We start from the raw sequence: 12,304 nt of genomic DNA, 5'->3' as shown, positions 1-12,304 counted from the left end.
TACATCAGAATACCGTGGGGTATTCTGGTCATTTTACAGTTGTATTTTTTACTTCTTTGTACCTCCTAGTTAAGTCGGCTGTACTAGGAGTGCTTTGGTCATTAGTATGTAATCTCTCATATTATAAATACAATGCTTGGTTGATCCTATTGATCATTCAAGCAATTACTCTCTAATTCAGGTCTGCTAACACTATGCCATGCGCTGTCTTGATGAGTAACACAGTCTTCCAAGCCACTATTACTAGAAATGTCTCCATTTGATAGGCTGTATAAATACTATTTCCATCTCTTCATAATGTCCTCATCCGTTACTAGCACTCTACCATCATCACTTTTAATATATCTAACATGGTCGAAATCCCTACTCTTCCTTTCTCTCATTTTAGCCATCTTATAAATAGCTTTTTACCCTTCCTTTGTGTTCAGATGGTTATAGAGATATTCATACTTCTATGCCCTTGCTTTCCCCACAGTCTTCTTGGCTTCATTTATGGTAGATTCATAACTTTGTTAGATCCTCTACCTCCTTAGTCTTTTTCCATGTCTTAAAACTAGCTCTCTTAGTCTTAATATTTACTTGAACCTCATTATCCCCCCACCAAGTCTCCCTAGTGGGATGACATTTTCCTTTCGATTCCTTGAGGACAGCTTTAGCAACCTTCATGATATAAGTTGTCATCTCATTTCATATTGTGTTAGTGTCTCCCTCAAAGTCCCACTTTCCTTGTTTGACCACTTTTTCAATGAATGAATTTAAGGTTACCCCTTTAAGCTCCACCACCTTATCCTAGGGCAAATAAAATCCCCTTTCTTCCGATCCTGAGGGATGAAGCATATATCCATGACCACTAATCTATGAATCTATGTTGAGTGGATAGGCTATCCCTTAGTATCACCTTACAGTCCTTACATGGTAATCTATCGAACATTCTAGTTAGGAAGAAATCTATTTGGCTACTATGATGCCCACTTTTATAGGTATATGCTCCTCTCTCTTTTCAAAATAAGCGTTTACAATGGTTAAGTCATAAGCCACAGAAAAATCTAAAACTATAATCCTTTCTTCATTACTCTCACCAAAATCATAACCTCCATGTACACCTTGATAGCCTCTATGGTCTCTCCCAACATGTCCATTCAGATCACCCTCATAAAAATAATTTCTCCTTGGCTAAAACCATGCACTAATCCATTCATGTGTCCCCAAAATTGTAACTTACTACTTTCGTCCAATCCTATTCGGGGTGCATAAGTACTAATTATATTGAGAACCTCCTTCTCTAGCCCAAGCTTGATGAATATAATCCTATCTCCAAATCTTTGAATATCCACCACATCATTCTTTAAGTATTTATCCACTACTATGCTCACTCCATTTATATTACTTTTATCCCCCGTACACCAAAGTTTAAAGTCGTCCAAGTCTTTAGCTTTATTACCCTTCCATCTAATCTCTTGAATTCAGCCTATATTAATCCTTCTTATGACATCTATTAATTGTAGACTCTCACTTATTAAAGATCCAATGTTCCAAGATGGTAATCTAATCCTACGCTTTTGCTTTTGGACTAGCTTCTTTACCAACACTGGTCTACCATGCGGGAACCCTTGCCTGCTTGCCACAGCATCCGGGTGCCAACATGGCATGTCGCTTACAGAGTACGCCCTAGCATAAGGTCGATAACACATAACTCCTAATTAAAAATAAAAACTCATAACATAGGATTCATGCAAAAGGTGATTGGCTGAAAATACTACAGTGCCGGCTGCTTACCTTTCACACTAAAAATATATAAAAATATAACTATACAATAAGATATGATCAAATATAAAACAGGAGAACAACAGCTTACCACAGTAAAGAAAGGAAACCAACAATTAAGAAATCCATAGGCACACAATTCATGCATAGCTATATCAGCAGTAAAACAAATACAAGCAACGAGATACTATCAAAACAAAAGTAAAAGAAACCTACAATCTTGATCAGTCACAAGCAAAGTGAAAAATAAACAACCTACTAGATCTGATGGTACAACATTAACTAGAATAGAACAGGGAGATCAGCACAAGAAGAGAGCAAGCGACAAAGATCATTGAAAGAAAATACAACAAAGCAATAAAGCAAGACAAACACTGGTAGATAAAAGGGGGTTAGGTATATCCCTTACAGAGTGGAGATCACTGATCCCCAGTCAAAAAACGCCAAGAATCCTGATCACAGACCAACAAAGAGGCCTAAGCAGATTGAAAATAGCAGCAGTGCTCAGATGATCACAAACCATAAGGTTGTGACCACGATTTAAAGTAAAGTGTGGAGCTCCGGGTAACCGATGGGAAGGTCAGTCAAGGGCAACAAGTCTTCACAACCGGATGGGCAACCAGGAAGACAGATCTCGATTCAACTATTGACTGAGAGACAGACCCAAGACACACGATAGAGGACCAGCAAAACAGTTCTTGTCTTTTGATGCAGAGATCTTTTTGGTTCCACTGGTCGAAAATATATAAAAGGAATAAAAAGGGTTGGACAAGTTTTGGTCATAGAGATCTTACAGAGTGGAGTCTGGAGATCACTGATCCCCAGCCAAAAACCTTCAAAAATCCTGATCACAGACCAACAAAGAGGCAAAAGCAGGATTGAAAACAGAGGCAGTCAGATGATCACAAACCATAAGGCCATGACCACGATTTAAACTAGTGTGGAGACTCAGGTAACAGATGGATAGATCAGTCAAGGGCAACAAGTCTTCACAACCAGAGGGGTAAACAGGAAATCAGATCTCGATTCCAATATTGAATGAGAGACAGACCCAACACACATGATAGAGGACCATCAAGACGGCTTCCTTGTCTTTTGATTTCGGTTCCACTGGTAAAAAATATATAAAAGGAATAAAAAGGGTTGGACAAATTTTGGTCATAGAGACGTAGATGAATTAAAACTTGACGGCTCTCTTGCAACGAGAGGTTCAAATGCTAAAGTCATACTGGCTCCTTTAAATGGACATAACCATCTAAGAACTAATTTGGAATTAAAATATTGAGAAGTATGATACGAATGTTATAGGAGGAGAAATCACCGAATAACAATTACCCAACGTCTGAGTTAAGAATATTATGGCAAACATCCCTGAAAGAGTAGAAAAATAAAAACTGACAGTCATAATGCCATTACGTAATAACAGTGATTGTTCAGTTTAAACCCTTTAAGTCCAATAAGGCAATAACCCAACCTTCAATTTCTCCAAATATTTTCTTACCCCTCCACTTGATTTTAGTTTCTAAGTATTTAATTATAGCAAAGCAAAAACTAGAAATAAAATTAATAAAGAAAATATTTCCAAAAGGGTGAAAATCTATAACTCAATTACAGGGAAGCATAAAACAACTATATAGGTAGCCACTTATTTATCAACAGTCCATGTATTTTCTGTGTACATGAATGGGCATGGAAGTCTGTAATTAGTCAGATCCACAGTGTTCAAATTCAATGTGGTCGCCATGAACTATCCACTGGTATGGTATTAATAGACTTGAATTTATAACTATGAAGATAATTGCGCATACCTAGATGCAGTAGCAATTCCTCGAGCTATAGGATCATTCAAACGAAGTTTGTCAAGCATTATTTGTACAAAATTTGCACCCACAAGACCAGATAAAACAACTGCAGTAGCTGTGAGAGATGCATTGACACCTGCAATTAACAAGATAGCCACATTGATTAAAGATATGTTTGGAGTTTAAAAGAGAGTCACATGCAATTTAGAGTTGTGTGTGCAATGGTTAACTGCAACTATTTGGTTCATGAAGAGAAAGATGACACCACAAATATGTTGGTACTTGACATGAAGTCCAACCCCTCCCCTTCCCCCCCCCCCCCCCAAAAAAAAAAAAAATGTATGATGGAAAATACTTAACCTACTTAGTATTTTTTTTTTTAGCAAAACCTTGTTTTCTGGAACAGATAGTTCTCAGGAAACAAGATTAGCTTAAAATTGAAGAATATCAAGAAGTTTATGTACCTTCAAAAAAGGAGACAATGCTGAGGGCTAATGCAACTGTTATACATCTAGGCAATATCGATACAGTCAAAGTAGGTTCTAGGCCAACAAGACGCCCTATGAGTACAGTTGAATACAATGAGAATAATGTGGAGATGATCACAGATGAGAAAATCTCTGTTCCATGCCTCTTGACAAGCTGAAATTGTACAGTATAACAAATATCATTTTCAGCAGCCAGTAAGATTAAAAAAAAAAAAGGAAAAAGAAAAAGAAGTGGAAAATCATGGTGTGCATTAAGTAGATGTCGTGAGCTATATGCTCACTTAAAGATCTCAAGTCCATATGATGCAAATACTGGAGATTGTTCCACAATTAAATGAGTTCTACCTGGTCTTAACATCATTCAAAATTTGTTGCCATACATTGTGCATTATTATTTCCTAGACTGTTGCCCCTACTATCTCTCACTTCTAAAATGCATTAGAGTGCAAATTAACAATCATGTCGCTGAATATATTTTTCAGAGAAGAGAATCTACTCTATGGAAATTAAAATGATGGTAGTTCCCCAATGTTAATGTATGCTACATAACAGGATGCTGTTGGCATAAGGCCTTTGTGAAACCCATCCCATATGTTCTCCAAGTAACAATGACAACAACTATACCTATAAGATGAAGATTATTTTCATGGGGAGATTTGAACTCCATTTTGTTAAGAAGAGTGGTTGGTCACCTTTCTCTGTTTGAATATTGAAAAGGCAAAAGAAATAATAACAGATCCCAAAAATCCCAGCAGAATGTCACCAGCTCCAGGATTAGATGAAACTTTCGTGAGGTAATATCCTGCACGGAAGAACTATATATGATGCTATGTATAAGTTGGAAAAATAAAGTTGAAAAGTTCAATAGTAATATTTCTGAGTATGTAATTAAATATATAGTGAATGCATGAGTTTCCTCAAGGAACAAGAATGCATGTGTCCAGAGTAAAGACTTCAGCAATAAATACACCTGATTTCTCAAGTGAATAATCAATAAACATAGTTTCACTTTACATATTAAATTAAAATTTATAGTGTTTAATATCTACATTACAGCAAGAAACAGTAAATTTCTTCTTGCTTCCCAGAACTCCGCGACTAACCATAGGATGACATGTCCTTCAATGCAGTAAGAGTTGTGAAACAGAGGTAGGACTTAGGTGGACATGTTTTTTATTTTCACTGAGTTTAACAGGATATGTCAATATGTCATAGAAAATATCAGTTTTATATAGGGTATGAGTTGGAGGAAGATTCTAGTGCAAGAGAAATTATTTTCTCTGATGTGTTACATAATCAACACAATGAACATAGTCCTATATGACTTTTACAGTTCAAAAATTATACGCATATAATTTCCAGTCAGTATTCAGTGCAGGAGTGAACCCACATATATCTAAGGTAAAGGTAATGTAAGGTGAGTTTCTGTCTCGAGGCATATTTCTATAGTTCATTGAGGCAATAAAGTAGGCTGCATATGATTTTTTTTTCTTTTCTCTGTATGGAATGATTTTGTTGCTTTCTGCACCAGATACTTAAACATTTGACATAATCTCTCTCGAATACTGAAAATGCTTCATCCTGTTCACTAATCATTTTGGATGGAGGTCAAACAGAAAGAACAGAATAAAAAAGTGAAAGAAATGAAACTGTTTCACATCTCTAGATCTGGAAACAAAGAAACAGAAATATAAAGAACGGAAGATAAAATATAAGGACTTTAAGTAGTTTGTAAACCTAGAACAACATCCACTCCAGACTTCGATAAATACCCAAAAGCTACTGCTGCCAAATCTGCTGACAGAGCACAACAAATTATTGGGTGGAACAACTTCTTGATATCAGAGGGCAACCTGAAGACCAAAACCCATAAACATAATGAGGCATCTCTAGAAAGACTGAACACAAATCTTCAAATATATTCTGTGTCAGTCGAATAAATAGGGAAAGAAGCATTGTACCCAGAACCAACCATGAAACCCAACAAAGTAGCTGCAAGTAGGAAAGGCAGGCATGTTCTTGCATTTGTCCCAAGTGCTGTTGGATATAGCAATGCCAAAATAAATGATGCAAGGAAAATTCCAGTCCAAGTCCACACTTCAAATTTTGAGAATGGGGAAGGCTTTGGCATAGGTTCGACAGCTCTCATTTTTGTCCTTACAATATTTCTTACTGTTATTGCTGTGTAACCAGCAACAGAAAGTGAAGCCAGCCAACCTCCAACTGCAGAAAAGAAAGGGAAAGAGAAGGTTGTCATTCCATAGATCTGAAAAGAAAATTAAAAAGATTGTGAAAGAACTTTATCTTTCGGTTTATAGGATATAATATTCAGAACTTTTAAGTTCAGCTTAATCAAATCTTTATTTCAGTAAAGCCCAACAAGATTAACCCCTGATCCAATTAGATACCATAGAAAACAAACAAGCAAGTATAGTAACTATAATAGTTAGACATTATTGATTACCTAGTTACAATTTATATCATAAGAAGCTCATTTAGACACAAATATACAGATCAGAACACAGATCAGAACAGCATGGAAGCTGTTCAAGCATCTCTAATATATGCAATGAGAACAGACAACTGAAAGCCAGTAAGCTTGTAGGCCACTTAAAGTAGCACATCATGACATATAGAGTAGTAACATGATGATGCACCTCCAAGTAGGAAGAAGAAGAAGTCCTGAACTTAGGGCTTAAGTAGGGAGCCATAGGTTAGGTTTATTTTGCTTGCATTTTCCATAGTTTATTTTCTGTTTTTTAAATTAAACCGGTTTAAATTGGTTGCATCCAATTGGTTCAATTGGTCTAATTTAAGTGAAGTGTTCCTATTGGCTAATAGGTTCTTAAATCCTATTGGCTATTATGGAATCTTCTTTTAAATCAGTAGTTTTAAGTTAGAATCTTTTAGCTTAAGTTAATAGGGGTAACTAAGTCTTTTCAGGGTTTTAAATTAGTAACTTTGTTTTAATTAGGTTCCTTCCACGATTTTAAGTGAGGAGGTAGTTATATTGTATTAGGAATTGGCCTAAGGCCTTATTATAAATAAATAAAATCGTGGAGGCTCCCCCACAATTGAATTTTTGAAAAGAAAAGACTATTTGCTGGCTGCCGATTGCTGCTGCTGCTGCTCCTGCTCCTTGGAGTGTTGCCTTGTGGATCTATCAAGGAAGAAGGACAGGTGGATTTCTTGTGACTCCTTACGCCGTGACGGCTGAGAGGTTCTCTCTTTGAAGGTAGCTCTATCCTTCTTTGTTCAAGCTGCTGCCAATGGAAACCTGTGGTAAGTTTGAATATAAATTCTGTTTTCCATTCCTTCTCCTTCCCCATTCGATCCCCCTTTAATTTCTGTTTTAATTTCATAAACCTAGTTCAATCTAAGTTCTGTCCAGCCCTATCCCCTCACCCAATTCCTCTCAGATTTCAGGCCTATCATCCCTATCCCAGCCCCTATACTCGATCCTAGTTTGAACCCAATCTGATCATCTAAACCCAACTACAAACCCCCATCCAAAACCCTAAGTTTTACCCTAGAACCTGAAACCTAACACCCAAACCCTAACCCTAATTCTGCAGGAATTTTAAACTCATCCAAATCCCAATATTTTTATAACAAAATAATCCCATAGACCTACTGATCATTACCATATATCACATTCACCCCTAACCTTAGTCTAAACCCTAAATTTGCCCTAAACAGCCCCAAATCTGCCCCAAATAACGGACTCGATCAGAACTTGATTTTACTTGGCTTCTAGTAGGGCTTTACCCTATCTAGAACTACATTACATGAAGTTACTAAGGCCTGTGAGTCATAGGAATAGATTTTAAATCCTGAAGGATGCTACTTGGGAGCTTAGTGAACACAAGATGATTCCATGGTAAAAGTGCACACAGAAAGTAAGGAGATTGATTCAACCGCTACGAAGATCTAAATCAAGATTTGTTTCATGGTGCAAACAGTAAACCATGGAATTGCTATGGTATGTGTATAATGTTTGATATATTGGAATTGTATCCATCAAATCCATTATTAAATTGTTCAATATTATTTATCTTTCAAGATGTTAATGGGTTGTACTTGCCCATAAGTAATAGCCTAAAAGTTGTTCACTACTAGGGACAGAATTGGGCATTTTGTTCATATGGTTGTCACACTATTTGTTCTCAGGAATGGAGATTCAAGACACAAGTGTGAGTGTACATTGATCTGGATTGCATGAAAATATTGAATGGACTACTGTCAATTGATTAAGGACAAGATTCTCATTAGTAGCTTACAATTGGCCCCTAGACTTCGGATGTCTTTATCGTTGCAATTAAACATTTTGGGTTTTGGTGTACCAACAGTTGATGTCTCTCAGACTATACATTGGTGCATTGGATTCATGGTGCTGTGAACGAAAGAGACAATCAACAAGGAATCCACTTCTCTAATAGGAAACATATCAAGATAGAGATTACTTGTACCTGATTGGACAAAATTCGGATCCGGTGGCACGTTTTGTAAACTGTTTACAGGAGGTTTTGAAAATATTATTATTACATATTTATTTTATAAATGTTTTAGAAACAGTTTTGAGGTTCAATCAATGGTTCAGATTCTCTGTACATGGAATTGCGACTGACTAGGGTGGCTGCAATAATATGGTCTATTATGTGATATTGTTAAGTGGATGGACCTGGTCCTAATCAAGGTACTAAAACTCGTGAGATCTCGGTTTTCTGGGAGGTCGAGATGAGTTGATATACAAGTTTCAAAAGTGCATTTTCTCGGTTGAGATCTCGGGTAACTCAAGATCACGACCCCGAGACCTCGGGTCGACCTAGATCTTGACCCATTTACTCCTTTAAAAGTGTTTTAACTCGACAGAACTCGAGATTTCTCGATCGAGTTCTGTCCAGAAGCTCTTTTCTTCCCCCTTTGAAGGCTGTGAGCTCATTTTACCTCTGGATTTCAAGTTGTAAGCTGCCGGAGAGTTGATTCAACTACACAATTGAAGGATTCAGATACAAAATTGAAGGATTCATCTCAAATTTGAAGCATTTTTCAAAGGTACATACGTGAAAGAATGGACACCAATGATAAAGAACCCATCGAGCTAGCAAACATTTTCTAGGAGGATTCTAATGATGATGAGGACCTCCTATTCCAGTGAGTGAGGGATCATGGTGTACCAGATATGGATCAACCTGGGGGTAGGCCCAACCCCACCATTGCATCCGTAACCGGTACAGATGTTGAGGACTATGTGTCGCAAAAGGGGCGTGTGCATTCAGAGTCACCGAGACCTTTTGAGGCTGCAACAGGAAGTGTTGATGATGATGGTGGTGATGGAGATGGTGGTAATGGTGATGGTAGTGATGGTGATGACCCTGCTGGTGATGGTGGTGGTGGTGGCATGCGGATTGGTGGTTATTTTGATGATCATCATGAGGGGATGCGCGAGCAGTACTAGTATGAGTTGGGAATGCAGGCGGACCTTGTATGTTACACAGGTGAGTCTCAACTTACGCATGCCACACAGGATCGAGACCATGGTGCCCACGCTACGTACAAGAGAAAGAAGGGTTGCAAACAATCACAGGCTCAGGATGACATGAGTATGAACACCATGCTTGCAAGTTTCGGAAGCATAAGTATAGATACTAATACTGAGCGTCAATCATGGCATTCATCTCAACCTCATCATGACTATGTTTATGGCCAGGAGAGCACCGATTCCTAATATAGTGGCTATGGTTAATTTGCGCAATCAGTACCATAGTGCCCACGTTACGTACAAGCGAAAGAAGGATTGCAAACAATCACAGGCTCAGGATGACATGAGTATGAACACCATGCTTGCAAGTTTCGGAAGCATGAGTATAAATACTACTATTGAGCATCAATCATGGCATTCATCTCAGCCTCATCATGACTATGTTTATGGCCAGAAGAGCACCGGTTCCAAATATAGTGGCTATTGTTAGTTTGGGAGTTAGCACTTGAGTTCGACAATCAAAGCACTGGGTCAGGTTTTGGACCCATACTCCTAGTCCCAAACCAGCCACACGCATACATGTCTCAATATGACAGTAGTAATGGATCTCACGCCTCATGGCAACCACTATACCCTAGGATAGGGGACTTGGCATATGCTGATGACAACTCTTATATGATTACTGTGGAAAACTATGTGCAACAATACAACAACACTATGTAATGGGAAAACTAAGTGGCACTAGTGGGGACTGAATGCGGGATTCAAGGGAATTTTATGTGATGATAGTTGTAACATTGTTGAACAGTTTGATGTATCACTTTAACATTTTTAATGCTTATTTAAGTTGTTTTACATTAATTGAATGTTTTGCTTGCTTTATATTACTAAATTATGTGTCGAGTAGGGTATTTTAGTACGTCGTCGCCTACCAACCTAGGGTCCGAAATGAAACTCCTATTTGGACTTTGTTTTTACAAAATCTGATAATGCCATTGTGTTTAAATGACCTAAAATAGGCTGAGTACCAAGTTTCAGACCTAAACTAGGTCTAAAACCCACCGAAACTAGGTTTCGAGTTGGAAAAAAAATGCACCAACTCAACTGAGATCTTGGTTTTTCCTAGGGTCGAGTTGGGGTCGAGTTCCGAGTTTTAGTACCTTGGTCCTAATTAACTACTAATTTGGGAGATTGAAGAGTTATATCTACTTTAGATGTATTTTTTAGTAAATAGTTTAATTGAGAATTTACTTAAATAGGAATCTTTTAATGATTTCCCAATAGGATCCTACCTCTGTTGGAGAGAGAAGAGAGGTGTAGAATCTAATTAGGAAGCCTAATTTAGGCTTTCAATAATATAATAAGATGAGGGGGAGGGGGGAGTGTTGGTCGCCCAAGGCAGCCTAGCTGTTCTCTGAGTTTTGACCTCTAGGAGTGAGTGAGTCTTAGAGATCGTCTCCTTGCAATTCGTGCAAGGAGTTACCGATGTGTTCGCTGAATAGGTTCCTATATTTGCTGGACTGCTGAGGAGCTAAGTTTCCTAAGAGGCACTGTGTGTGTTGTGCTTGAGGCAACTATTTTCCCCTTCCATGAGATGGAAGTTTTTGAAAACCATATACCAATGTAAGGCATGATCATAAATCTCATGAGATTAGATAATTAAAATTTTTTTTTCTTCACTGTGTTTGCAATCAATCGATCAGGATACTCCAGCATCTTAAATGCAAATAATAATTTTATTAATCCCAAAATTTATAGTTGAAAAAAAGCTTAAATGTGCATTAACCCTATATCTTGCTAACACAGAAGCACAAACCATTTCAACATGAGACTAAGTTTTATAATGATTCAAGTATTATAAAAAAATAAATATAAAAAAGAATACGATTCAAACAATAGGGACTTGAAATCATAGTTCAAAAACTCTGCGAAATTTCAGACATTTCGAACGCCCCGAGAAGAAACATCAAACGAAACGTCGAAACCCAAAAATACAATGTTTCAACCGAAATTTCCATTTCGTTTTGGAATCTCACTCATTTCGGTCTAAAAAATGAACTATTTCGTCAAAATTCCGGTTTTTTTCTGTCATTTCGTTTTGGTATTTCACTCATTTCGATCATTTCGGGCTTTTCCACATCGAAATGGCCAAGCAAAACTCAGAGAAAAAAAATACATTGTTTCGGCGAAATTTCGGTAACTCTGAAGTTTCAGTCTATCAGAAATGGCCCTCCGAGACGAGTTTTCGAACTATGCTTCAAATAAAAAGAGTGATGGGGGGGGGGGGGGGGAGGGAGAATTTGTGAATAATGAATCAGAATATGCAGTTATCCTAGTAACCTCCATGTTTGTAAATAATCCAGATTTTCTATGATCAGCCCTACTTTCTTTTCTATTTTCTTGCTTTTTTTTTTCCTCTAACACAGGTTGGGCTAGATCTAGGAAGGGCCTCAGGTTGGCTCAAAAACTCACCTCTGAACTATTCTTCCTGCTCGACCATCCCCTTTACAGATAAGAGAGGATTTGATGAGAACTTCAAAATGAGCTTCCTTTCAACTTTAGATTATTCTGGGACCATCAACTAGGAGAAAGCACCCAAGAGGTTGAAGCACTCTGTGGTTGTATCCCTATAACTGCTATTTCCCAGGTATAAAGAGATGTCAAGCCATTAACATTAAGTAACAGTGTCAAAGGTATTTTACTCTCCTCGACAACAACACATTGTTCCACATTTCTTATGGTTGACAATGTCTTCTTTTAAAAGACTA

The 12,304-nt window shown here is 37.6% G+C and overlaps 2 protein-coding genes across 2 annotated transcripts in view; both read right to left on the bottom strand.

Moving 5' to 3' along the window:
* Window positions 1-12,304, bottom strand: part of LOC122646318 (plastidal glycolate/glycerate translocator 1, chloroplastic-like) — a 179,532-nt gene that overhangs the window by 49,584 nt on the left and 117,644 nt on the right. The gene's annotated exons all lie outside the window — the stretch shown is intronic.
* Window positions 1-12,304, bottom strand: part of LOC122646317 (plastidal glycolate/glycerate translocator 1, chloroplastic-like) — a 35,258-nt gene that overhangs the window by 22,017 nt on the left and 937 nt on the right. The window contains exons 3-7 of the mRNA XM_043839849.1: window positions 6,016-6,277; window positions 5,792-5,907; window positions 4,747-4,856; window positions 4,031-4,208; window positions 3,573-3,702 (exon numbers count right to left, since the gene is read on the bottom strand). Of these exons, the coding sequence (XP_043695784.1) occupies window positions 3,573-3,702; window positions 4,031-4,208; window positions 4,747-4,856; window positions 5,792-5,907; window positions 6,016-6,277 (796 nt within the window). The remainder of the gene's footprint in view (window positions 1-3,572; window positions 3,703-4,030; window positions 4,209-4,746; window positions 4,857-5,791; window positions 5,908-6,015; window positions 6,278-12,304) is intronic.

Source organism: Telopea speciosissima, chromosome 11, assembly GCF_018873765.1.
Source record: "Telopea speciosissima isolate NSW1024214 ecotype Mountain lineage chromosome 11, Tspe_v1, whole genome shotgun sequence".
NCBI lineage: Eukaryota > Viridiplantae > Streptophyta > Magnoliopsida > Proteales > Proteaceae > Telopea > Telopea speciosissima.
The sequence above is the reverse complement of the archived record's forward strand: the minus strand, read 5'-3'. Positions and strand labels throughout refer to the sequence as shown.